Raw genomic sequence first — 27,761 nt, 5'->3', positions numbered from 1 at the left:
TCTAATGGGAATTGTACATGCGCTGCAGAGTTATTTCATAGTTAGGATTTTTACATCACTTGTAACAACGATAATGCCCATCTTCGCTTTCACAACAACAACAGTCTGCTCGTGGCATTCTTCGTGTGCTCGCCGGCGAGAGTGTGTGGGCGGAGTTTAACATGGGCATGGTGTCCCTCTTTGGCCAATCGGCAAGGAGCAGGCATCTCACTCGCCCCATCTCCCGCTCAGCACCATCGCCATTACGCACGTGGTCGGAGGTGAGGAGGTAGGCGGAGCTACAAACGCCTCTGATCGGGACTCCACCCAGAAGGGTGGGAGTTGCCCCGCCTACCGTGGGCCTGTCCAATGGGAGACGGCCAGGGATCGCACGATGGGTCCGACCAATCAGGAGCCGAGTGGCCAGGAGAAGAAGCGGCTCCCTCCAAAAGAGGGGAGAGTGGTTGTCGGGACGAGCATGGAGAGACGGAGATCATGGGGATAGCGGTCCACAGTCTTGGTGCTGGCGACGCCAAGGTCGTGGGTTCAAGACCCACCATGGAGGTTCGGGTCGGTGTGACCGCACGAGGCGGGACAGGTACCCTGGCCCGGCTCTACTGATTGAAGACCCACTGAAGTCCATTTTCTGGGTGTGTGTGTGTGTGTGTGTGTGTGTGTGTGTGTGTGTGTGTGTGTGTGTGTGTGTGTGTGTGTGTGTGTCCGTGGGCCCCGTCTGATAAGTAGAAACTGTTAAGTGCCTGTGTTCCTTGTACATTACATTTTCATATTTGGATAACTCTGCTCTGTGTTCCCCTCCCCAATTATTGTTATAAATAAATACCCCCCTTTTTGTTGAATGTACCAGCTCGTTTCTGTGTTTATTTCATTGGCTTGGCATGGTGCGTGTTGGAAAATAGCGAAGCAGCAAATTGTTCATTTGGTCCGGCGCGGCTCTGGTAACTCCGCTCGGTTACGCCGGATCAGAGCTGTTACCTGCGACTCGGATCGGACAGAGTCGGCTGAGGGTGTGGTTCCCCGGTTGTTAGACTGCGTGGGTATTTAGGTATATTGAAATTGGCAATTGACCCTATCCCACGTGGTTGACCTATTGGCGATCTTCGGTCCGATAAGGGACCCTTGACCTTTGGATTTATCTGAAAGGTACGACCTAAATTCCAGGTGTTCGGTGGAGCCGACTCTGCTCCTCCTTGCGGTCGTGCTCGCCACCGAGATCCGGCCCCACAATACCTCTGCCCGGCTGCACATTTTACATTTTGTATCCTATTGATAGGTGGATCGGCATCCGGACCTTAACCAAAATCTAAGCTTCTTGTGACCTACCCAACCCGTTCACAAGTGTTGTCTGAATCCCTCCACAACATTTTGAAATATTGTGATAAAAAAATTACACTGTTGAGCCAAAACATTATGACCATTGACAGGTGAAGTGAATAACTGATTATCTTGTTTCATTGGCACCTGTCAAGGGGTGGGATCTATTAGGCAGCAAGTGAAGTCAGTTCTTGAAATTGATGTGTTAGATGCAGGAGAAATGGGCAGGAGTAAAGACCTGAGCGAGTTTGATAAGGGCCAAATTGTTATGGCCAGAGCATCTCTGAAACAGCAAGGCTTGTGGGGTGTTCCCGGTCAGCAGTGGTGAGTACCTACCGACAGTGGACCCAGGAGGGACAAACCGGCAACAGGCTGTTGGGCACCCAAGGCTCATCGATGCGCAAGGGCAACGAAGGCTATCCCGTCTGGTCCGAACCAACAGAAAGTCTACTGTGGCACAAGTCACAGAAAATTTTAATGGTGGTCACGGGAGGAATGTGTCACAACCCACAGTGCATCGCACCCTACTGCGTATGGGGCTGCGTAGCCGCAGATCGGTCTGAGTGCCCATGATGACCCCTGTCCACCGTCAAAAGCACCTACAATGGGCACGTGAGCGTTAGAACTGGACCTTGGAGCAGTGGAAAGTGGTCGCCTGGTCCGATGAGTCCCGTTTTCTTTTAGATCAAATTTCAAATTTTTGACCTGTTTTGAACTTAACTTTTTTGTAGCACATCAACGTTAAAGTTTTTGGTGCAAGTTATTTTTTAGAAGCTTGCCATTCATTTAATATGTGTACTAGGATGCTGATATTTGGCATGGAGGTTCCTTTGTAGTATACTATTGGTGTAGTGAAGTTGAAATTAACAAATGATTTTTAAAAATGAATTAAATTTCAACCAAAGATGGTGTCAAAGCCACCCAATGCTCGCCTGTTTATACTAGACGCTTGCCATTCATTTAATATGTGCACTACTACTAGTTTACTGATTACAATATACAAATACATATATTGCTTTAAAATTATTTGGATCAGACTTCACTGCAATGCTTTATAAAAAAAATATTATTAGAATAGTCTTTTAAAAACGATAAATTGGGTGGCTTTGACACCAACTCTCTGGTTCTCTTTACGACGGGCACATCCATGCACGTGAGATCGCCGTGAGCTCAGCGGAGGCTCGACACCCGCTTCTTTCAACGACGCCGACTCCCGCCTTTTACCATGGACGTTTGACACCCCGTTCAGCAGCTCTATGGACGCGAACTGGCTCTTTTTCATATCGGGCTGAGCATTGAGGTGGTAATTGTTGTTGACGTTTTATGAGCGCTTCACGTTTCGCTCGGTAATTCTGACAAATGGCTGTGGTATGGAGTGTCGGATCGTTATCTGGGAAGAGATGAGGGAGAGCGAGGCCAGGCTGATGGGAGAGATTGGGAAGATAACGAAGGAGGTAGAAGAATGAGTTGAAGAAAAAAATGGAGAGGAACACAGGGGGCGATTCAGGAGTTAAGAGCCGCCAAGAAGGAAACAACAAGAGAGATGACGGCAATTAAAACCGAATGTAAAATGGCACATGAGAAAACTAACGAAGAGAGTAGAGAAGGTGACACAGCCGATGGGAACAAAGGAACGGGAAATGGAAACACAAATAGAAACAACGAAGGTGACGTTAGAGGGGGTGACGTCATGTGGGTAAGCGACGGTGACAGGAACGCCGATGTGTGGAGCTCAGTGGTGAGCCAGCCCCACACAAGGAGGCTCAGGAGCAATAGTCTCGGGGGGAAGATAGTTAGGCCCACCTGGGGTGCCAGCGACGGTAGTCGCCTCACAGCGCCTCAGCTACTCGCAGCTCCTAACAGCTGTCCGTCGGTTGTGGCTAATGGCGGTGGATGACGCTCAGATCGATCGTGCTCGTTCTGCTCAAGACCTGCTCTTGGCGTCCCTGGTTCCTGGGGGTGATGACGTGACGTTGATTGGCGTTCAAGCCTGTTCGCGAGTGGGTTGGTGTTTTTATTCGCGAGTGGGTTTTTATTTGGTGAGTGAGACTGAATTTCTCTTCCCCCCTGAATGATCTGCTGGGTACCCTTTGTCTGTGTTTAATTGTTAAGTAAGACATCGTGATAAACATGTTCTCTTTGTGTCTTTTTCTATCAGTGTCTGATTGATTATTTATTTGCTTGTGATAATTTTGATGGATTTGAATTTACTAATTTTTACCACACGGAAATAGTTCTTTTTATTTATTTATTTTCTTATTAATAAATTCCTTTGTTGACGTTCCAACCAGTCCGTGCTTGTCCTTTCCTTCCATTGATCCAGGATTGTCTGAACCTAGTTAGACTGGGAGGTAATTACCAAACGAATTGACCTGTAATAGTCGGCACGCACCAGCGGTAAACGCTCGGCCGCCCTAATTAAGATCTAATCAAGATAAGATTGCTTTGTTGAGGGCGTGCTCCCCATTCAGGAAACCACATGACCTCTAGTTAAACGGAAAAATTAGATGGTGGACACTGGAACTCATGGTTAACTGATTGGTGTTCGTGGTTCTAAAATCTAAAGTAACCCACTATATCACGAAGTTAATCGTGAGCGGTGGCCCCAGGTCCGGCTCTTCCGAGGACGAACAGGGATTAAACCCCCTCATAATACACTTGGTACCTGAGGCCGTAACAATATATATATATATATATATATATATATATATATATATATATATATATATATATATATATATACATATGTATTATTAATTTTATTATATGTGTATTATGAAGGGGTTAATCCTCGTTTCTCCTCGGAAGAACCAGAGACCGGGGGACAGTTTAAAAGTATAACCATATTTGCGTAGTTAGGATTGATTCAGAACTCTTCGCACCATCCAGTGTCGGGATGATCACCGGCCACTGGACTTGCCCTCCTGAGGGACTTGAGAATGAGATGTGTCATGACGTAAATGTAAGATTCTGCTCTTTTTCCTTTCCAGGGGAACCTTGGGAGTATTGGGTATGAATTTGGCAATGGGGATAGCAGGATATAGGAGACAAGACAAAGCAACGAATTGTAAAAAGAGGGGGGCTAGGGGAGTGTAGATGATGGAAAAGACGTTTGATGGGTGTGGACGAGTAAGGCCAACCCTGAGCTCTCTCTACCGAGACTGGTGTTGGCTCAGTGGTTAGGGTGGTGGCTTGGGATCCTAGGGTCCTGAGTTCAAGCATCGTCGGCCGCTGAATTAATACACCAGGGGGTTGACTCAGCCTGTCATCCTTCCAAGGTCGGCGAAATGAGTACCAGTTCCAGTGTGTGTACTGGTAGAGGGGCACTGCATCAGCGACACAGTCGTGCTTCAAGAAATGATAGCTACCCCGGCAGCTAAGCTGCCATACGACCACCAGCTCTCTCTCTACTGGACTGGCACCACCGCCAATGCCCCAGGTATGTGCACACCAGGGACCGGCTGATGTTTGATGGCATTACCTGTTGTGCTGTTTTCTGTTCGCTTTGCCGTTTGCTTTGTCTCTCCATCCCCAAGACCATCATAAGCATCACTCACCTTGCTGGATCACTTGCTTTGCATCCATTGCATCACTCACCTCACTGCACCATTTGCTCCGTGGCCTGTGTTCCACCCCCACCTGTTATGTGGACTGCCCTTCACTCAGCCCCGTACTTCAGGGTGATACCTTTCCTGTTAATTTTATGGACTGCCTTTACTGCAGCCCTGTTTCAGTATTCCACCATACTCATGAACTGCCTTTGTTGCAGCTCTGCTCCTGCTCTTTAATGGCCACTTCAAAGAAACTTTGAAATGGAACATGGCCAGCCTATGCTACATTAGGTGTGCCTCCAGCAACCTGTCCACTCCTCCATTGTGCTCTTTCTTATTTTCCTCAGACCTGGTCCTGGGTCAGATTGCATGGAGCTGTGTAGATTATTAAAGCCCACCGGCTATCTGTTTTAGTTTTGAAAATTCCGGCAATTTCGGTGTCGCATAGGTTGTTTGTGTGAATCAGTTAGGTCGTTCCCAACACATCAGGTGGGACATCTCTCGTTTCAATTGTTGCACATCTTGAAGGGTAGAGTTAAAACGTACAAGGTCGGGGGTAACTTCACTGCATGTCACATGGTAGTGCTAACTTTTAATGGCAATGATGTAACTTTTAACCGATGTCTCCAGCTGTTGGGTGACTCGGGCGAGTCTGAGGTAGGCGAAGGAGTAGTGCTGTGGATTTCAGATTTGTTGGACGCCCATTTGTTGTGGATTTCAGAATCCAATCCGAGTAATGCACGCAACATCCAGGTCCTCAGGCAGTTATTTCCATAAATGCATGTTCAGAATAGACCCATCCCCTTGTCTGGTGGGATTCGAACTCTGATGCGTTGGAGAAGGGTAGAGAACAGGTTCCCTTTATTTCTTATGGGATAACCTTTTCCTCTTACGACATGTTCATGACGTATGATTTTACCTGTTTTCATTTCTGCATGAGCGATAGTCACCGTTCGTGGACGCGATAAGATAGGCATTAGCCCAACGGAGATTCTCTTTCCATCAAGACACATTGGCTTGGAAATACATAATTTATTTTGGTTATCATTTTCAAATTGGACTTACAGGACATTTGAGTTATTAATCACACCGCAAGCTTTTCATGAACCGTTCATTCTGACGATCAAACATGGCTGTGGTCTCGGATCATTTACCTCAGGACCCACCTTTGTCCAATGACATTCGGCATCCCGTTCAGCAGCTCTATGGATGCAAACCGGCTCTTCTTCGTGTCAGGCTGAACAGAGAGGTGATAATTGCGCGTTGACATTCTGTAGGCGTTTCATGTTTCCGCTCAGTTGTTCCGGCAACTGACTGCTCCCTGGGATTTGTCCAGTGCCCCGAGCATGGCGTCGTAAGCCAGGCCTGTGTTGATTGAGCGTTGTGTCTCGTTCAATGGTCGGAAGGATGAGCACGAGAATGGACGGTTGGAGGTTTCATGCAGTGATGCGCCAATAGGCAAGCTGGATTTGGCTGAAATCATGCTTGAGGCTCTGCCCACACTGGTCACCTATAAAAGAATGGCAGGACTGCCCTGTTAGAGTTGGTGAGAGATCCTGCTGACGGTGTGGAGACGCTGTATATGTCTCAAACAAGTCATCATTGTTCTTGCCAACAGCTGGGCTTTGCTGGTTCAAGGAAAAGCCAAACATTGTCATCAATCAGCACTGTTTGAGGGAGAGAACAGCTGGCCTTGAACACTCAGGAAGTAACGGAGCAGGATAATGACAGGAACAGGCCTTGCTGTCAATCAATAAAAGGCAGCTGCAGAGCCAAGGGGGAAATAATTAATCCTGTGCTTTAATCTCCTAATGGAAGTTGATGATGGGAACAGGATGAATCATGCTAACAGGTGGTCACACAAGGGTCAGAGTAAAATTGTATATTAGGCAGCGCTGAACTGAGTTTGCCAGAGCTGGGCTTGATGAACTACTGTGTGTGTTCCTCCCCTCTCTCCATATGCATATGTTCTGATGTGAATTAAACTCTTCTCTAAGATCGGTGTGAACATAACTTGATTTCAATCAGTGCGGACCTCACCTGATCTCAACAATGGTCGGGAGGATAAGCACGAGAATGGACGGTTGGAGGTCTCATGCAGTGATGCGCCAATAGGCAAGCTAGATTTGGCTGAAGTCATGCTTGAGGCTCCGCCCACACTGGTCGCCTATAAAAGAATGGCAGGACTGCCCTGTTAGAGTTGGTGAGAGATCCTGCTGATGGTTGGTGAGATCGCCTGCTGACGGTTGGTGACAGCTCTTGCTGATGGTTGGGGACAGCAGCAATGGAGGTTGGTGACAGTTGGACTACTCCTGCTGGTTCTGCTCAGTACCTGATTATTGGTGTACCTGGTTCTTGGCATACCTGGCTCTTGGCGTTCCTGGGGTGACGACATGATGCCGATTGGTGTTCGAACCTGTTTGCGGGTGGGTGCACGGCGAGGTTGTGTGCACAACAAATCTAAATCCTGCAAACATTGCACGTCACAACTTTTGCCAGGTCTTCTGCATACAAACTGGCATCTCTTCGATCCAAAAAGTTCAAACTTCGATTCATCAGACCAGAGTACCCGCTTCCATTGTTCAGTCACCCAATGTTGGTGTTGCCTTGCAAATTTCAGTCTTTTCACCTTATTCTGTGTTCTCAACGGTGGTTTCTTTGCTGCAGCTCCACCATGGAGACCTATTGCAATAAGCCTTCTGCATACAGTGATGGACAAGATTGTTTATGTTCAGGGCTACTCTCATTTCATTTTTCAGCTGCTAATTGATTTTCTTACATCTCACAAACTGAGCAATTTCAGGTGCTTATCTTGCCTTGCAGAGGTTCTTCTGGGTCTTCCTGGCCTTTTCGTGTCTTGTACAAAGCCAGTTTTCCCATCAGGCTTTACAAAGTGTATGTCACACCATTGTCAGAGATCTTCAGCTTTTCTGCTATTTTCTTCATGGTGTGCCATTATTCACGCAGAGTTTGGATCTTCACACGCTGTTCTGTTTAAAGGCCCGGTCACACCTTGACGTTTTAGCCAACGTATGCCGATTTTTGAATTTTTTTTCTAAAACGCTGGCACACGTTGAATACGTTATGGGTAAGTTTTGATAACATTGAGAGCACGCTGGCATACGTCGTAGTACGTTGCCATACGTTGTTGTACGTTGGCTTTAAACGTTGTACTTTTCGGTTGTCCTCAAATTTTTTGATGCTTGAAATTTCACGACGTATGCCGGCGTATGACTCACACGTTCCGCTACGCTGGCCACAGGTTGTATGCACGGTCTGCTATCGTTGAGACGTCAACACATGCTACTTGTAAGTTAATCATAAGTTGAGACACGCCGAGGTAATGTTTAGCGTACCCGAAACTTATTTCTAACCTATGATTAACGTGTTGTTGGCACGTTACGCGATCGTTGCCACACGTCGACAGACGTTACTTTTAAGTTACTCATAGGCTGAAAGACGTCGGTATAATGGATCGTCCTTGCGTCAGCGTCGACGGCCACGGCCAGGACACTTATTTGCAGCATTCTTCAAACTTTTCTTCGGCATGACGAGGATGTTCACACTTCGATGTCTAGCTTGGCTATGATTCCAATTGTCCATCGGCAGCGTCTATTTAAAATAGTCGAGTTTGAGCGTTTTAACACGTTCAGAAGAAACGTTTCAAATTTCCAAACCCCAGCGTCAAAAAAAAAAAAAAAAAAAAAAAAAAAACAAAGGCGAGTGACAGCAATTTAAATCGTTCATTGTAAACAATGAAACTAGTTGAGTGGTACCGTTTAAAAGTCGTTGAGTGTAAAAAAATCCAATTGTTGAGCGCAAGCGTCTACTTTCAATAGTGGAGATGCAGCCATTTAAATCGTTGAGTAGCAGCCTATGAACCTACCCGTGGACACGCGGACGCAAGGACGATCCATCATAACCCACACCCTCCCTCTCACACCCACCTACTACTGCCAACATGAACAAACTACAACTAATACTAATACTAATACTAATACTGTTACTGCTGACATGGACATCGACTCAAAAAGGACTCAAACACTGTTGGGTTCCCCTTTTATGAGCAGCATTTTTATATACCAATTCCCAAAACCGCTGGGAACACGTCTTTATATGGCAGTTGTAAGCTAGAAACACATTCTTTTTTTTTTTTTTGTCGATCGGAAGACGTCATTCGAATACGTCTACATACGTCGATGTGTGTTGGGACTACATAAAGAATTGGTTCAAAGCACGTCAAACATAAGTTAGAAATAAGTTTCGCGTAAAAAAGACATTACCGCGACGTGTTTCGACTTATGAGTAGCTTATAAGTAGCGTTTGTGGACGTGTGTAAGCGTCCACATATCGTGTGTAAAACTTAATCCCATCGCATGCGAACGTGTGTCATACGCCGAGTACGTCATAAAATTTTGAACATGTTCAAAATTTCTTGACGTACTCTACTTACTATGACTTATGATAGCGTATTTAGCGTTCTACTCGCGCATACCAAACTTACCCATACCGTATTCGACGTGCCCCAACGTTTTAGACACACTTTTTGTTACGTCGGCATACGCTGGCAAGATCGCCAAGGTGTGACCGCGATGTTGTCACTTCCATTTCTACGGCAGTTATGATTTGAATCGTTGTGCGTCAGCCTTTTAATAGGCTACGTCACGACATCGTCGGCGATGCGTGCAACGCGCTATGCCTGCGTTAGACTATCGTTGGGCATCGGTTGTGTAGGCCGACAACAGGTTCAGCATTCGTTGGTATAAGTTATCTATAACACAACGAAACGTTCTGTGTCCGTTACCAATGCGTTATACATAAGACCAAGTCGCTATGAATACGTCCGAATCTTTAAAAAGAAACATCAAAAGTTCAACGTAAGCCAGCGTTTTAGATACATTTTAACACGTTGCCATCGCTGGCTAAAATGTCAAGGTGTGACCGGGCCTTAAAGTTGCTTTCTTGCTCCCATTCTGAACCTACTCAGACTTTCAAGCAAGGGACCAAGTGGATGAAAACTAATTTCACAGATTCAGTCATTTGCAACTTTTATTGTGGATTCTTGTAATTTACATTAATGTAACTACTGTTGATTACTTCAACAATTTATTATCTTCACTGCACAGAAAAATTCCAAACTATTCCTTGCATATTTTCATTGTCATAAGTGGATATTACCAGCCCATGATAATATATTGTTACTGCTGTGGAAATTCGCAATACACCATAAAGGACCTTAGATCAGTTATGACGATAAGTATCTGTGTAGTTAGATTTCCCCACCGTTGTTTAGAGGGAATTTCCGTGTTCACAGGGCTGTGATCCTTTGAGTTAGCCGTTTTTCTTTTCTCTATCATTATTTTGGACCAATCATCCCCCAACAACCAAATCGCCACCAACATCATTCCCAAACAACGACAACTCAAACACCACCACCTTCGCCTCTTTACCTCCACAACTCCACCCCGCAAACATCGCTTCACCACCATTCTCAAACAATGCCCGCCAACAACCAAATCGCCACCACCAACACCCTTCCCAAACCACCACAGCAAACTTCCACCACCATCGCCTTTCTACCAAACGTCGTGCCTTGGGATGTGAATGGGTTCCTTTCGCCTCGAAAAACGGATCAGGAATGATTCACGCCCACTTTTCTTCCATCCAATGGCTGAGCATCAGGTGGTGTGGCCCCGCCTCCGAACCCGCTGTGATCCACAAATTTGCATATGCGCTCCTCCCCCGGCCTATATAAGCGCGAGCACAACGCAGCTCGCGGCAGAGTGTGGCAGTAGCAGTGTGTCGGCAGAGCAGTGGAGTGGCAGCAGAAGTGTGGCAGTGGTTCGGCAGTCAAGTTGGGTCTGGTGCGTCGGCAGAAGCAGTGTGTGTCGGCAGGGCAGTGAACAGCAGTCAAGTCGGGTCTGGAGAGTGGCAGTCTGGAGGGATCGGAGAACCGGATGGAGCTTGAAGAGGCAGACGGCGGCAGTGTCGGTGCGGCAGTGTCAGTGGGGCAGACGGAGCTCGAAGCAGACGGGAAAGGCAGATGGGGGCCGATCAACGGAGAGAGCTCACCGGCCACGCCAGGGGCACAAAGCCAGGCACAGCTACGCTGACATCGTGGCTTGCCCGCCATCGCGGGTAAGACCCTCCGGTCTCGTGGACCTGGCCACTCATCCAGGTTTCACGCACATTTGGTCCACGAACCTGTCTACCACTCTTGCCTTTGAGGGTGGCTTTTTCCTTTGCTTTTGTGTAAATGCATGTGGTGGCACTGTCTTATAAGTAGAATTGTCTAAGTGTGTGTGTGAAAAAGAATTTATTTGGTTGTAACTCTGCCTTTGCTTGCTTTCACTGTATACGTGCCTGAATTACTGTATGGCTGTAGAATACGTGCTTGTCTGAGTGTGCAATAAATGTGCTTGTTGAACTGTTCCCAGTTTCATTGCGTCCTTTCCCTTGTTTGAAAGTTCCATCTTGCATCACAGAAGGAATTGGTAGAGGGGTGTAAGCACCTGGTAAATAATCACGTCTGTCAGGGCCGGCGATAACACCGCTCGGTTATCACTGAAGCACGGAACGGACCGCTTAAGCGGTTCGTGTCCTAGGCCGGCCAGCGGCGAGGTACGATAGCCCGGTTAACTACCCGCGCAGGTACTTAGGTAGGTCGAGTTTGGCGAACAACCCTATCCTGCGCGGGTGGCCGATTGGCACGATTGTGGTGGGGTTGAAAGACCCACCCGTGACTAGCTCCTGGCGGTAGTTCCAAGGAGGTTCACGACTGAATTGTCCCTTCCGGTGGGCGACGCGGTCGCGATTTGAGTTACGTGACCGATCGCACGCCGGGCGGACTGAAAAAGAAAAATTTTCAATTTTATACTTTAAGGTAACTGATATTAAATCCACTTTCACAGAAATTTGAGTTATCTGCCTGTATTGCACACTTCTAACTTCCCACACATTTAATGGGGAACAGCACCAAAAAGTAAAAATAACCCAAACTTTTGCACAATACTGCATATACCGTGGGATCCTGACATTCACGGGGGACACGTTCCTGAAAAATGCCACGAATGTCGGGGCATTGTTTCAATGTGGAAAAAGTGGGATAAGTTCCCGGTGGTTCATGATTCATAAGGGAAAAATCAAAAATCCCATGAAAAAAACCCCAAATACTTGAACAGGGCCACGAATGTAAAAGCAGGTCGCATTTTATCAACTGCAAATAGCAGAGTCCGACAGTTTTGTTATAGATCTAGTCTAAGGGGTAAAATAAGGGATAGATTAGAAGTTATTTTGTAATACATGTTAACTTAAGTGTAGCATGATTCTCACAAATAAAAAAACATATTGAGCACGTGTTGAGAAAAAATATCCCCCCCCACCCCCCCATGTCTAGTAACGCCCCCACACACTTTCCAACATTTTTGAACCTTCCCGATTGTTTACGTCTCTGTGGAATTTCCCAGCGTAATAGCTTATGGGCAAAATCCACATATGACCGCAGTCTGTGTGGAATTTTCCTGACACCACAGACAATGAGCGCGAACCACGAGTGATCGAGTTGTCAGTGCAAGGCGACAAGACAGGCCAAGAACATGCCCGTATAAGTACATCTGTTGGGCAGCGCTGCCCAATAGGCACGCCCTACAAGTGCTGGAATGGGTCCCCTGGGATTTATGAAAGCATCGATGACGAGCGTGCTGCGTGCACTCCAATGGTGTTTTTAGTCCTTCACCACTTGTTGGTTCGTGCTGCTCTTGCTGACACGAGACGTCCCCGAGGGAAGGTATGCAGCAAGGACAAGCCCGCATGGAACTGCTGTGAGCACAGAAGGGACCCCAACGACCGACTGGGCTGAGGCACGAACGGCGAACGGTTATGGGGATGCTGGACCACGTGGATGGGCAGGGCTTGTGCAGCAAAGGTTTTTCTTTTCTCTCATCTGCATTCCAAGTCCTGTGTTTCCTGAGTGAATGGTAAAGGCGTATTTGTTAAGCAGTCGTGGTTCCGGGGTGCATTGGTTTAATGTATTGTTACTTTTTTGTGATTGCAGTTACGCGGCCGTGTTCTTCTTCTTCTTCCACTTTTCTTCGTGGTAATAAATCCCACTTTTCCTCCCCAAAATAAAACTGCTGACCTCCCAGGCTCAGAGGGAATGCTCCAACCATTACACCACTGAGTGTGGTCGGTTTCAGACTTGAAGGCTATCTCAGCTTCAAGTTGTATTATTATACAAAATTTCAACTTTCTAGCCCACAGAGAAAGTACGAAACACTTATACAACAAGTCAGTCAATGAGTGAGTAATGATAAAGACACACACACACAAAAATTTTTTTTGGAAACACCCATGAAAATGTATGTTTATTTATTCATAGTAAGAACCCCTTCCCCACTGACAAAACAGCATTAATCCTGTATGGGATCGAGTGGTACATGTTTTGCACATCTGATAAAGGTATACACAATTCCTCAATCAGAAAAGCTTCAAGTTCCTTGGGGGGCATTAGTGGGGGAAATCTTCTCAGCTTGTTCTCGAGAATTGACCACAATGGCTCAATATTTAAATCCGGTGATTGAGCAGGCCCGGGAAGATGTTGTACTTCATCCTCATGTTCTTCGAAGCAGGATTTAATATTTACAGCAAGGTGTATTGGAGCATTATTGTCTTGTAAAATGGCACCTCCTTCAGGAAACTAAGTTTGTATCATGGGATGCAATTTGTTGCGAAGGATGGCTTCATAGTCATTTGCAGTCACTCTGCAGTGTATTGTAATCGGGCCTAAAGATTGCTACCCAAATCATTACAGAGCCTCCTCCATGTTTAACTATCGGTGTCAGGGTTGTCGGTGTCCGAGGACTGTCTCCAAACGTAGTCTGTGACATTTGTTGGAGATAGTGTGAAGAACGACTCATCTGGCCATGGTACATTTATCCACTGTTCCAAAGTGCAGTCCTTGTGTTCTGTGAACCACCTTTTGTGGGATAACACATTTTCTTCATCAAGGGTTTTGCATGTGGAAGCTTTGCCATGAAACTATTTTGTAAAACTCACAATGAGTTGATTTGATTGAGATTGGTCAGGTGAGGCATGTATTCAGGTCTGCCACCACTTTTGCAGCTGTTGTCCTGTGATTTTTATTCACAATTCTGACCACTGTAAGACGTTCTTGTAGCTGTGTTCTTTCTTTTTCCCATGCTGTCGTTACTTGGAGACTGTTCCTCTCGTTACCATAGCAAGTTTTGAGGTTTCGGTCACAGAACACCCAGCCATGCAAGCACCAACAATTTGTCCCCTTTCAAAGTGAGACAGGTCTCTCATTTTTGGCAGATTCTATCTCTATAAATCTGTAACAGAAAAAGGGCATTAATTATATAAAATTTTCATATTTGTTACAATAATCAACATTATTACACAGAGCATAATGTTTACTAAATTTAAAACACATTTATCCCTCAGCTTTACCTTTTGGAAAAGCAAAAAAACTTGAAGGCATGATTTGAAGTTAAAAGTTACGTACTGTGTCGTGGCGAGTGTTCGTGGAAGGAAATGGGTGAGAGGGGTGGGGATTTGGTTTGTGTTCAGGAAAAGGGGGTGGGGGAGGGGCAATTCGGTGAATGTTGATTCAGTGAGCATCAATAGGGGGGGGGGGGTAATTAGGTGATTGACTCTCACACGGCGTCCAACTCTCAACGTAACTGGTGCAAGGAGCGCACATGTAACCCGAGCTCTCACTGGTCCGCAGCATGCATGCACGCACACAGCAATCTGTTCAGTTCAGTGTTCAGTGAAAACATTTTGATAATGTTTTCACTGAATCAACATTCACCGATAGTCATTCTCTTGTTTTGGAAGGTAGTTCAAGCGATACAAAGAGTTCATACATGCATTACAAAATCGGGAGGGCTCGGCTGTTTTTGCGATCACATATATTTGTCGAGCTCTCCTGATGTCCGCAACAAATCAAATTATAAAAGTACAAATTGGAGAGATGCAGAAAGGAACAAAGCAATTCAAAACCCTCACATCATCAACTATCTCCTCTCACCTTCTTCTTCTTCTTTTCCTTTTTCCGTTTTTTCCTTTCTGGATCGTCATCTTTTTTCTTTTTCTTCTTCTTGTGGTCAGAGTCAGACGTGATTTCTGCAAAGAGGAGGGAAACGGTGAGATAAGGCCTTGTAGTTAGTGGAAAAACGAATGGTGAGTATCGTGGTGCAGAGCAAGGGGTTGAGGGTGAGCAAGTTGAGACAACATACATTCAAAGAGGTGCACAAGGAAATTGAAATGCAACAACCTTTTCCCTCTTGGGTGAGGGTGTCTGTAGTGCGGTTGTGCTTGTGTCGGTGCTTGTTTTTCTTGCGAGGCGGTAGCTGGTGGAGTGCACGATACTGCTCTGGGAGCTGTGAAAGAGGTAAAATAAGAAGAGGTGGGGGTAAGCGAGTTGAATGATTGAATTAGAAAATAGGAAGAGAATAAACAAAAAAAAAAAGATCAAGAGAATGAATGAATACATTGGATCAAAAAGACCAAAAAAAAAAAAAAAAAGGTATTAAAAAAAAAAAGACAAAATAAATGAAAGTTAAATGTTATCTTTAAAATTACAAAGGAAAGTCATAAAACATTTCTCTTTCCTTTTGCCAGATATCCTTGGTGGGCAAAATGAAAAATCAGCACACTTCCTACAGTCTGAGAAGGCCGGTGGTGGAATGTTTTGCCAATCCAGGATCATTGATTGTGCCGGAGGATCATGGCACCTGGAATGTATGACCTGGCTGCATCGCAGACACCCAGTGGATGGATCCACCTTGCGAGAGGTGGTGTCTGCTCCCAGTCATCCCTGATTGATGTCTTTGTGAGGATGACGACGGCACTTTCACTTACCTACTTGTCGTATGTAGTTATGCCATTCCCTCAACTCTCCCATTACATCAGGTCAGGTCAGGTATGGGAGCATGTGCCAGAACAGCGCGTCGCTGCGTCCACTTTCCGCCGGTACTCCAGGGGCCTCCGTCTGGCCATCCCCCAGGCAGATGCCAGGCCCATCCCCATCTCCTTGAGATGATGGTCAACCTGCTGCAACCATGAGGCACGTGGTCGGCCCACTGGCCTCCTCCACTCATGAGACTCCCTCGCTGAGAGAATCTGGTGAGCAGGATCAGCGTCAGGAAAACGAGCCACATGTCCATACAGCCGCAGCTGACGCTCACGGACTATGCAGGTAACAAATCTCATCCGAGTCTCTCTCAGCAACCGCTCGTTGGACACAAAATCCGACCAGCGATAGCCAAGGATTCTCCGAAGAGACCTGGTACCAAAGGAATTAAGTCTCCGTCTCAGATCCTTGGTCAAAGTCCAAGTCTCGCACCCATAGAGCAAGACTGGAAGTACCAAGGACCTGAAGACTCGGACTTTCGTCCTCCCGCACAGGTACCGGCAGCGCCACACCCCATGATCCAGTGAATCCATGATTCCCCAGGCCCGACCCAGACGTCTATTGACCTCCGGCTCACAACCTGCGGAGACATGAATATCACTGCCAAGGTAAGTGAATCTATCCACGACCTCAACATCCTCACCACAAACAGACACAGACAGGACAGCAGCATCCAAGATGTCACCGAAAGCCTGGATCTTTGTTTTGACCCAAGAAATCCGTAATCCCAACGGCTCCGACTCCTCATTCAGCACCTCGAGGGCCCCCAAGAGGATGTCTAAAGTCTCCGCAAAGATGACTGCATCATCTGCAAAATCAAGGTCCGAGATCTTGACATTGCCAAACGATGCACCGCAACTTGATCTCTCCGACATCCTCCCAAAATCCAGTCCATACAAGTGTTGAAAAGTGTGGGGGCAAGTACACATCCCTGACGAACTCCAGTAACAACTGGAAATAAGTCAGAGGCGGTACCACCACACTTCACAGCACTCTCAGTACCAGAGTAGAGTTCAGACATCAGATCGATCAGTTTCGGTGGCACCCCACGAAGACCAAGAATCCTCCAGAGGACATCCCGATTCACTGAATCGAACGCTTTACAGAGATCAACATAGGCTGCAAGCAGCCCCTGCCGAAACTCTCGTCTGCATTCAGTGAGGACACGAAGAGCAAGGATACGGTCAATCGTTGACCTCTTTGGTGTAAAGCCTGACTGCTCTGGACGCTGGTGCTCAAGCAGATGGTGGCGAACCCTATCAAGAATTATCCGAGCAAAGACCTTGCCCGGCACTGAGAGCAGCGTCACCCCTCGGTAGTTGTTGCAGTCTTGGCGATCACCCTTCCCTTTCCAGAGAGGGACAACAAGGCCCCTCTTCCAGTCAGTTGGGATGATGCCTGTGTTCCAGGCAGAGCACAAAACTGCATGCAACGACGCGAGTGCAGCATTTCCACCAGCCTTGAGAAGTTCAGCATGGAAAAGGTTGAAATGCATTACATCAATTGTATATTTTATTTGTAAAGTTTTTCCATCTCCGGCTGTGGAAAATCCAGCTCCGTTTCTCTGCAGTTACATTTCCCCTTTTTCCATTTGGATTATTTTCACTGGTTTTATCAATCAGTAACAGTTATTTCTGCTGACACCGTTTCACTCTTTTTACTCACGATCATTGAGCAGTTCAGTGCAGACAACTTTCTGGCATTTTCTTGTTTGTTTTTTGCCTTTTGTCCCATTTGTGTTGTTATTTTCACAAGCACACTTTACTGCAAAAGTATTTTCACTTCATCCTTTTTATACATTCACTTTAAAATCATTGTCTTATGGATAAGTAAATGGGGAGAATTTTTTGAATGCAGGTGATGAGGTTTACACAAGAGCAGAACAGAGGGCAAAGGGTCAGACAAAGTAAGGCAAAGGGGAAACGGGAGTATAAAGAATGTGTGGACGCACCAGGGCACGAAGTGAGGAGCTAGGTGATAGGGGAACAGGGTTTCAGCAGGTGTAGTAAAGTTCAGACAGAAAATGAAGACACAATGCAGTGGCAGTGGGCAGCATTCTTTAAATTCTGGAGCGAAAAGAGACTAAGTTCTGGAGAGACAGCAGATGCAGGAATATGGTTCCACATTCAAAAGAAGAGGGGAACGAAAGAATGGCAGTAGGCATGAAGTGGAGCTGTGTGGGGATTAACATAATGAGTTTCTGGTAGACCTGAGGGGGCAGTGGTTTGGCAGAAAGGTAAGGGCACAGGAGAAGGAAGACAGGAAGATAGATAGTAAAAGACAGCCTTGCCACCAACTTACTTGGGCTGAAGTCGTAGTCGCCCCGAGTCTCAGCATCCTCGAATGAGACACCAATGACAAAAGTCCTCAAGGTAGGCAAGTTAGGAAGCATTATTGGTCCACAAGTAAAACCATATTCCATGACACTTCTGTTGAGGACTTTGTATACCATAAAAAGATTAGGACATATGAAGAAGAATTTAACTGCAGAAAATTCTGAAGCAATGACTGGCTTTTGATGACAGCTTGGAGATCTCGTTATAGCTGATTGTGTGGCCCAGCAGCTCCAGAATCTGCACAAAGTGAGAATGTATGACTTTCTTGCATTGAAAGACCTACCTATTCCAGGTAGATGACCAGTTGGTGTTTCTCTCGATCATTGGAAGGTGGTACACAGGTGGTTGCTCGGTTTTGGATGTGGCGTGGGGGAAGTGGAAGTGAGAAACAGTCTTGCACAGGGTGGAGGCAATTGGTGTAGATCAATATTAGGATTGGCCCCAGAGCACTACCTCGAGGGATGGCACCTCGAGAGATAATGTCATCCAAAGCAAGCTGATGTTTGTGAGTCAGGTCAGGTATGGGAGCATGCACCGAAGCAACACGTCACTGCGTCCACTTTCCACCGGTACTCCAGGGGCTTCCGTCTGGTCATCCCCCAGGCAGATGCCTGACCCATCCCTTCCCCATCTCCTTGAGATGCTGATCAACCTGCTGCAACCATGAGGCTCCATCGCTGAAAAACATCTGGTGAGCAGGATCAGCGTCAGGAAAACGAGCCACATATCCACAGCTGACGCCGCAGCTGATGCTCACGGACTATGCAGGTAACAAATCTCATTTGAGTCTTTCTCAGCAACCGCTCGTTGGACACAAAAATCCGACCAGCGATAGCCAAGGATTCTCCGAAGAGACCTGGTACCAAAGAAATTAAGTCTCCTTCTCAGATCCCTGATCAGAGTCCAAGTCTCCCATCCATAGAGCAAGACTGGAAGCACCAAGGACCTGAAGACTCGGACTTTTGTCCTCCTGCACAGGTACCGACAGCATCACACCCCATGATCCAGTGAATCCTTGAGTCCCCAGGCCTGACCCAGACGTCTATTGACCTCTCACAGCCAGCAAAGACATGAACATCACTGCCAAGGCAAGTGAATCACTCAATGACCTCAACATACACACCACAAACAGGTAGAAACAAGATAACAGCATCCAAGATGTCATTGAAAGCCTGGATCTTAGTTTTGACCCAGGAAACCCAGCGGCTCCAATTCCCCCATCCAGCACCTTGAGGGCTCCAAAAAGAATATCTGGAGTCTCCGCAAAGATGACTGCATCGTCTGCGGAATAAAGGTCAGATATCTTAACATTCCCGAACGATGCACCACAGCTTGATTTCTCCGACATCCTCCCGAGAATCCAGTCCATATAAGCGCTGAAAAGTGTGGGGGCTAGTACACACCCCTGATGAACTCCAGTAACAACTGAAAATAAGTCTGAGATGGTATCACCACATCTCACAGCACTCTCAGTACCAGAGTGTACTTCAGACGTCAGATTTATCAGTTTTGGTGGCACCCCACGAAGACCAATAATGCTCCAGAGGGCATCCCGATTCACTGAATCAAACGCTTTGTAGTGATCAACATTGGCTGCAAGCAGCCCCTGACGAAACCCTCGTCTGCGTTCGGTGAGGACCTGAAGGGCTCTTTGGTGTAAAGCCTGACTGCTTTGGGTGCTGGTGCTCATAATTATCCAGGCGAACCCTCTCAATAATTGTCCAGGCAAAGACCTTCCTCGCATTGAGAGCAGCGTCTCCCCTCGGTAGTTGTTGCAGTCCTGGCAATCACCCTTCTCTATCCAGAGAGGGACAACAAGGCCCCTCTTCCAGTCAGATGGGATGACGTCTATGTTCCAGACAGAGCACAGAACTGCATGCAATGACATGAGTAGAGCATTTCCACCAGCCTTGGGAAGTTCAGCATGGATACCATATATCCCAGGAGCTGGACCCCATTTCAACCGGTTCACCGAGGCCTGAGTTTCCACAAACGAAGGTGGATCACAGTTGATTGGCGTGTCAGCAATCGGGATAGCAACACCCCTGACGTGCAACATGCCTGGTGTTGGCTTAATGGTTAGGGTGGTTGGCTTGGGATCCTAGGATACCGAGTTCAAATCCACCTCGGTTGTTGAATTAATACCAGGTGGGGTTGACTCTGCCTGTCATGCTTCTGAGGTCAGCAAAATGAGTGCCAGTTTGCTGGTATCCTGTATCAGAGTGGCAACTGTCCAAGATTGTGCCCAATAGCCAAGGAGACTGCTTTGGCAGGCACCAACGCTCTGCACAGACTATGGTCCCAATGAATCGATGGACATGCAACAACAGCTGGTGTATGAGCCTGGTGCAGCCGCTCAAAGTAACTGGCCTAACGGGCATTCACTTCGGACTCCTCGATCATCAAGAGCCCACCACCCTCCACTTTAACTGCAGTACACAGAGGGACAGGCTTGTAATGCAATGCACAAGTTCCCCCGTCAGCAGGACAAGAATCACTTGTCGGATTGAGACAATTTCATCATTGGAGCGACCACTCATGTAGTACGTTTTAATGATATTTATGATGTCATAGGTTACATGCTTGGGCAGCCATATTGGATTTACCCTAAACCGATTAAAAAAAAAAAAAAATCTTCTCCAGAACAGCTGGACTGATCGAGGGAAATTTTTAGACAAATGTTCGCCGAGCCTTGGGATACCAGAGTATTCACGAATAATTAACGTCACATGGTCTGGCAACCATATTGGATTGAGCGAATATCTTAAAAAAAAGTTCTTTCTCTTGAACCGCTTCATCAGTCTACATGAAACTTCAAAATTATGATCTAGTAGTGATGGGGAATAAATGTTTTAAATCTCAACCTGATCTGGCAGACAGAGTTATTTAAGTTTTTGAATATGGGTTCTTTTTTATTTTTATAAGGCTCACTTGTCTGTGCCCAGATGGGTTTGATGGTCGAGGTGTAATAGCTGAAATGAGAGTCCTATCCAGGATCCTCCTGATGACAATCTTTGCTTTTTTTTATTGTTTGGGTTCTTTCTGATGACTCCAATGCAGGACTGTACTTACAGTATTTGGTTTGAATTGAATTAATTTTAATCTCATTCTGAATTCAATTGAATGATAATAAACATCATGGGTCAGAGTCAAGTGTCTGATCAAAGCAGGGTTGCATCAGAGCGGGACATCTTGGTACCCAGTCATCACTGCCAGCAGTTATGAAGTAGCAGTTCTAGTTCTGTCTATTTTTAATTGTGCAACACACCAGTACACAAACACCACACAAAACAAGTCCTGGTGAGAGTCTGCAATTTCTGATTGCTTTTTTTTCTTCTTGTCGATTGTGCAAAGCTGAGAGTTTGGATGTCACAAGTGCCTGACGCTGGGCTCTTGCATGCCTGGGAATCAAATCAATGATTGTGAGCTTCATGGAGAGACCACAGTTACCCATCGGTGGGGCTTGCTTTACATAAGGAAAAGAACTGATGGAGACCAATCTGAGGAATATATGAGAGTGCAGGCCAAACAAATCTGTCTGATGAAACTACCATACATGACAGTGCCTTGTTGATTTCCTCAAGAACACCTGAGAGACATAATTTCAAGAAGATATGATCTGAGAAGCCAAGGAGAGCTGAGGACGAGAAAAAGTTTACAGTGGAACTTAGACATGATCAAGTCTAAAAGACAGTGGAAGCCATTGGAGGAAATTGTCAGTTGGGAATCCAAGAGATTAGGTCAGACCTTAGGGCGTCACAAAAAAAAAAGATTTGGCTGCAATATCATGGGTGGTGGATTAAGGATCGACACCAAAAAAGCTGGAATGGCAGCAGTTGGAGTCACCACGGATGAAAAAAGAGAGGGGGAGTTGGAGGTGAGGAGGGAATACAAGTTAGCTGAAAGGGCCTCATACAAAGTCATCACATTAAGGAGAAAAACACATTAAATGCTCAAAGAAAGACATTGTGGCGGACAGGGACATTGATCAAAAAAAAAAAAAGTGCAAGCATGAGGGAGAGATAGGGCACAGGGCGGCAGAGCTATGAGAAAGGGAGCTCCTCTCGTAGACCACAACACTACCACCAGCATGCGCTTCAGGCTTGTCAAAGCGGCGCAAGGCATAACCGAGGAGGAAAACCAATCAAAAAAAAACAAACAGATGAACCGATGCTTAGAAAGTAGATAGTGAATATGGTGCAGTAGCATAGTAAACACTTACAGACAAACTCCAGGTGGTAAACCAGAGAAGTGGAAGGTTGCGAGAGCAAACCGGCAGATCCAAATACCAATTGTCTGGAAAAATGCAAAAATCGAGTGCAGAGTAAAGGTTCTCACCGGACCAGCGTGGAGACGAAATCCGGTAAGCATCGAGCCGGTTAAAGGGTGAAATTCTTTTGTAACAACAGGTGGTTTCTCCAGCAATAAACGCAATCCGCTGCCATCATGTGATGCCGGATTGTCAATCATTCCTACGTAATGAGAGAGACAGAGCCTGTTTAGCATTCCCATCAAAACTGAAGGCTCATGATGCAGTGAATCCAGATTCAAATCCCATATACTTCGTGTATTTATCCTTTGTCTATCAAAGACATTGCAATTCATATATTAACTATACTGATATAAGCCAAAGTCAGTGTCCTACAAATTATTTATTCAAAAGTTTCATTATGACATCAATGCTATAAAACAAAATAAACAAATATGGAATTGGCTTGCAAGTAATATTGGCCTATCACTTTCACATCGCAGACAGGTCGATGGTCTCTCTGCCTTCAACCACCTCATTTCTGGTCTTGCACCCTCTGCTTTTTCCGTGCTTGTCCACCCTCCCATCCCCCAAGGTTTCTGCAGGAAGCATGTGGGTCCACCCTCAACCCTTCTGGTGAAACTCCCAAAATCCAGAATCACTGCTAACTTCCACGCATTTGTTCCTCTTTTCTCCCCACCTGTGGAACAAACTTCCACATCCTTGACAATCTTATTCTTCCCTCCAGGTCTTCAAGAGAACTGTTCACCACCATCTCAGATCATTCCCCACCCAAGACCATGATCTGTTCTACCCACATTAACCCAGCCACCCCCAAGCTTTTCTTTCTTGAGAATTTATGGCTGTATCCATATTATCCACCCTCTCTGTGTCCTCCCCTACCCCGTTCTTCCGGACATCGCTTGTTTCTCCAAGCCCCCCTCTATTTTGTCTCTCATCCCTGCTGTTGGTACGTTTTCCCCCTTCTCGTTCTACTGTTCCCGTTGTTCTGTTAGGTCCTGATCCATTCTATGTTCTGGCTCCCCTACAAGCCTAGAGATTGTATACAAAAAGGACACCTTAAAAGCTCTCTAGTTTACAGATCAGGCCTCAATTCAATCAATTTGTACACAACAGCAACACTGATGAACACAACCTTGGGCCAAATTAATCCAACAGCTCTGTTTGACGAATGAAAGTGCAATAGCAATGGCTTTTGGAAGCTGCCCCAAGGCCCATGTATACAATCACCTGGTAGATCGGGAAGAAAATGACTGAGTTTTTCCTTCACCTTCTTCCCACAAAACTTGCTATAAGCTCCATCCAGGTTGTAATGCGATATGAGGTTAGTGCTCCCACTCAGTTCTGGGCTCGCTGTGCACACACAGACAGAAATACAAATTTACAATTAATTACAAAACTTCGATTGTAAAGGGCAGCAATGATAGCAACACAAAAAGGGAAAGGAGAGCAATTTAGGGCTTCATTTTTGTTGGTTTTTTTTTTTTTTAGTATAAAGTTTCCAAGTCCATCCTAAGCACAGAGTATCTGGGCAGAAGGAAGGGAAACGACGAGGTGCAAAATGAATAAAGGTTCAACCTCACAGTTCCGTTATGGTAATCAGAAGTTCAAACATTTCAACCTCCATCCAAACTAGATCACGGCTACGAGGTTGTTCACAAAGTTTGAGTAAACAGACTGTGTGGCGTCACAGTTCCGTACGCAGCAACTCCACAATCAAATAGACCACCTTGTCTCTCGAGCCCTTATATTATTTCGTTTTTTTTTAATTGCAATTTTGACAGGAACAGGAATGGGCAGGCCCGCTTGGTGATAGCCAATGGGATAGCTCCATTTAATCACCTATACCTCCAGTTCTCGCATGCCAAAATCATCTCAGTGCTTTGCCACATCATTCCAGTTCAAATGTCGTTCACATCTGTTCTCCCACAGTTGCCGTTCCAATGAAATTGTTCACATCTTACAACGAGAGCTCCAATTTGTGATCATTCAAGTAAGGAAGGCATTATGTACTCTCAAAGGGTTTACGAAGGGGGAGAGGGGAGAGAGGGGAGAAGATGATGGGCAAACAAAAACAGACCAAATAATTAAAACACAAAAGGATTCTAAACATTCCCACATTATGTACTAAAATAGTACAGTACATACTCCATGATGCTACACTCAAGACTCGCTTCTCTCCTGGCTTTACTTGTGGGTTTATAAAGCTGGTGAAGGGCTCTCTTTACAGCTCTCAGTGAGATCTACAGCTCTTGAGCTATGATTTATTTTCATAAGAACTATCTGCTGACAACCCAAAAGTTCAAAGTGTTTGTGACCTCTGTAGATAATCGCTAAAGCAACATGGTTGGCTGGTTTGAGCATCATGTGAACCATTACCCTCAAGTTTTTTTTCCTTCATCAGTGGTCGCTCCTTTGTGTCGATTTACGACGCAACTTGCTCCAAAATTGTGAAGGCCTAGAATCCTCGATGGATCTCTTCATTTCGACAGGTTGAAAACCACAAGCCCTTCATTTGATTATTTATGAAGAGCACTCAACGAGTCCTGTAGTTTATTGAAATTTTATTTGCTTGCAGACATATCGAAACATTCGATCGACACCATTGGCAAACTTTAGGACGTTAAATGCTACGTTCTCATCAATGTTGTTGACATGCATCAAGAAAAGCATTGGTACACTTCCCTGCAACACACCAATGATCACATGATACAGTATTGACTATTCACCATTTAGCATACAGGATGGCCTAGAGATATGCACACCCAAGCAATTTCGTCAGAGTTTGAATCCCGAACCAACTAGAAAGTCATCCCGGTGTTTCACAGACAGGGTGATTCGTCAATGTGCATGCTGTCCCTCGGATGGACATTAAACCGGCATCAGTTGGTGGACGTTAAAAATCTCACGGTGTACTTCGCGAAGAGTAGGCGAGCTATTGTCGGCACCAGGGATAAATTACAAATTCCTTTCCTAACCTAAAAGAGGGCATTGCATCGGCACCACAGCCATGCACTCAGCCAACAATTCTGCATGCAAAAGATGATGATGAAAAAGACCATTTAGCATACACGTTGTATCTATCTATAATTCCAGCAATGTGTGCGTGTGTGTGCGTGTGCGTGTGTGCAAGCAAAATTTCCAAAGCGTTAAACTTATCTTTTTCTACTGTTTGGAGAATTATATGGAATGAACAAAACATTTAGGAATGTGCCAAAATTAACCTGCTTCATTAAACTATCCTTACTATAATTTAGGGACCGGTGTGTTTGCTCGTTTGGCTACTCCTCCGACAGTTTTGGCCCAATAACATCCAAACTTCCTACAGAGGATCAGCATGACCCCAATTAATGTATAGGGGTGTTTTTATCTTTGCTGGCGGTCCTGGGAGGGGGAGGGGGGGTCACATTCTCAATGTAATTGTCTATCGTGTGGCACCGCCCCCAAGTAGGGGAGGGTATTACTAGTCTCCACCATTTACAGTACGTACAGTATTCCTGTCCCCATGTTTTCCAGTGCAGTGAGGCGTTTTCAATGACAAGCGGAAAGGTACATTTTTGCTTCATGCACGAAACCCGGGTTATTCATTTTTCCAATGGAGCCGTCACTTGCCTATACACCGCCAAAATAAAGGTGCGTGTAAAAAGGACTTGTTGCATGCTTGGAACAAGATCAACCACAGAGTAGGTTCTCTGCTGACCAACAATAAAGTACGACACTTGATAGAGAGCTGACACTACCAAAAGCTGTTCCATGGTAAAAAAAATTATGCTGGGTGCATCTGTCGGTATGCCTGGTGTTGGCTTAATGGTCAGGGTGGTGGGCTTGGGATCCTCAGATCCTTAGCTCAAATGCTCCTCTGCTGTCGAATTAATACCATACCGGGTGGGGTTGACTCTGCCTGTCATCCTTCCAACTTCCCAAGTGAGTGCAGCATGCTGGTATACTGTGTCGGAGTGGCGACCCGTCCAGGTTTGTGCCCAATAGCCGAGGAGACTGCTTGGGCAGCACCAACGCTCTGCACAGAGTATGGTCCCCATGGATGGACGGATGGATGGTCTGTCGGTGCTGGGCAGTTTGTCATCATCTTCCCAGCATTCAATGAGGGTAAGAATTTTTGGGTTTTGGATTCAGACTGCTTCAATCGTTTGCATACCAATTACCATCTTGCTTTTGTTGAAAGAAACAAAAGCCGTTTTGAATCGAATTTAAACTGTGTTCAGTGTACCGGCGATAGCTCGCCTCCTCTTCGTGAAACACACTGTGTGTGGGGTCGAACGTCCTCCGCCTAATAGAGTGGACGGGACACCGGTTTATGGTCCATCTGAGGCCGGACACTCCATCCACAGCACACTTGATACCTCGTGGTGCCTGCGAAACACCAGGATGGCAGGTCGTAGCTCGGTCGGGATTCGAACACGAGCTAGACAGCTCCAACGGGAGTGTGTGAACGTACGAGCCGTCCTGGCAGCCCAACACCGGACAAGTTTAACATTTACTTTGGGTGTTATTTTAGTTTAAACCAGTATAATCAGTAACGCACCTGGCTCTCTCACGAGATAGAAGGGGAGTCCGGACGAGGCCTCTTGGCCACACTGTCCCGGCGTCTGCCCGGCCTGAACCGTCTGCGGACACGCTTGGCCCGTCGGTCCCGACTGCTGTCCGCCTTGGCTCGTTTGACCGGCCAACGTCGTTGGCGTCCTGATCTCGGGCCTCAAAGCCTCCGCCATGGGGACATCCCCGCGGCCTACACAAGTAAATACAGAAAGAAAAGCACTTTCTTAACCGCCGGGCGGGAACTCGGAGCTCACATTAAAGTTGTGTTCATGGTGATGTCGTCGTCGTCTTCGTCTTCTTCATTCTTCTTCTTCTTCCTTCTACAGATTTCAAATACTGTACGTAGTTCCAACATACACGTTTTACCTCACCTTTAACCTCAAACCTGAAGTCTTGAGGCGTAAGTAATCAAAGTGTTACTAACCCCAACAAATACCGAGTGACTTTCCACAAACGGTTAAAGCACTAAGAACGTCGGCAGTGAGTCGAGGAAATTATGAGGCCGCAACCGCCAATTACTCCGACATGGCCAACAAATCGCGCACATGATGAGCTCGATCACATGACCTCGAGGAAATGCTGAGGCCGCTTGCGCCAGTTACTCCGACATGGCCATCAAATCGCGCACATAATGACCTCGAGGAAATGCTGACGGTACGACTAATCTGCAACCAACTACTGCAACATGGCCAGCTAAGCACGCAACGATCGTCCCAAAACGGAAAACCATCAAAGGAAGTCATGAGCACCTCGGCCACCAGACGGAAATAATGTTTTCACACCCGGCTGATTGTCTGATTGGC

The 27,761-nt window shown here is 46.1% G+C and overlaps 1 protein-coding gene and 1 long non-coding RNA gene across 3 annotated transcripts; one reads left to right on the top strand and one right to left on the bottom strand.

The window, feature by feature from the left end:
* The first annotated feature begins 74 nt into the window (after window positions 1-74).
* LOC147018143 (uncharacterized) lies at window positions 75-16,024 on the top strand. Its single transcript, XR_015062293.1, has 3 exons — window positions 75-3,350; window positions 4,590-4,750; window positions 15,504-16,024. It is a non-coding gene; the product is annotated as an uncharacterized LOC147018143 (long non-coding RNA).
* On the bottom strand, window positions 13,185-27,483 carry MED19 (mediator complex subunit 19). 2 transcript variants are annotated; one of them, XM_085897546.1, is made up of 7 exons: window positions 27,330-27,483; window positions 26,945-27,148; window positions 23,632-23,754; window positions 22,470-22,603; window positions 15,157-15,262; window positions 14,911-15,005; window positions 13,185-14,209 (listed from the first exon to the last, which is right to left on the bottom strand). In XM_085897546.1, exons 2-7 carry the CDS (start codon window positions 27,129-27,131, stop codon window positions 14,180-14,182), a joined length of 675 nt encoding a protein of 224 aa, XP_085753672.1. In that variant the 5' UTR covers window positions 27,132-27,148; window positions 27,330-27,483; the 3' UTR covers window positions 13,185-14,179. The 2 variants fall into 2 exon arrangements, with proteins under 2 accessions (XP_085753672.1, XP_085753670.1); XM_085897544.1 differs by lacking the exon at window positions 27,330-27,483 and having other exon boundaries at window positions 26,945-27,323.
* Window positions 27,484-27,761: the final 278 nt, after the last annotated feature.

The sequence above is a fragment of the Eptatretus burgeri genome, chromosome 10 (genome assembly GCF_056783735.1).
Source record: "Eptatretus burgeri isolate ZD-2024b chromosome 10, Ebu_testis_v1, whole genome shotgun sequence".
Lineage (NCBI taxonomy): Eukaryota > Metazoa > Chordata > Myxini > Myxiniformes > Myxinidae > Eptatretus > Eptatretus burgeri.
This window is presented reverse-complemented; position numbering and strand designations above follow the sequence as displayed.

What these genes read in the sequence shown, in the direction of transcription:
- MED19 (XM_085897546.1), bottom strand. Translation starts at nt 27,131, where the DNA reads ATGGCGGAGGCTTTGAGGCCCGAGATCAGGACGCCAACGACGTTGGCC. An exon ending in CTATCTCGTGAGAGAGCCAG is followed by an intron (nt 23,755 to 26,944) that starts GTGCGTTACTGA and finishes GTGTGTGCACAG; the next exon opens with CGAGCCCAGAACTGAGTGGG. An exon ending in AGGAAAAGAAGAAGAAGAAG is followed by an intron (nt 14,210 to 14,910) that starts GTGAGAGGAGAT and finishes TTTCTGTTACAG; the next exon opens with ATTTATAGAGATAGAATCTG.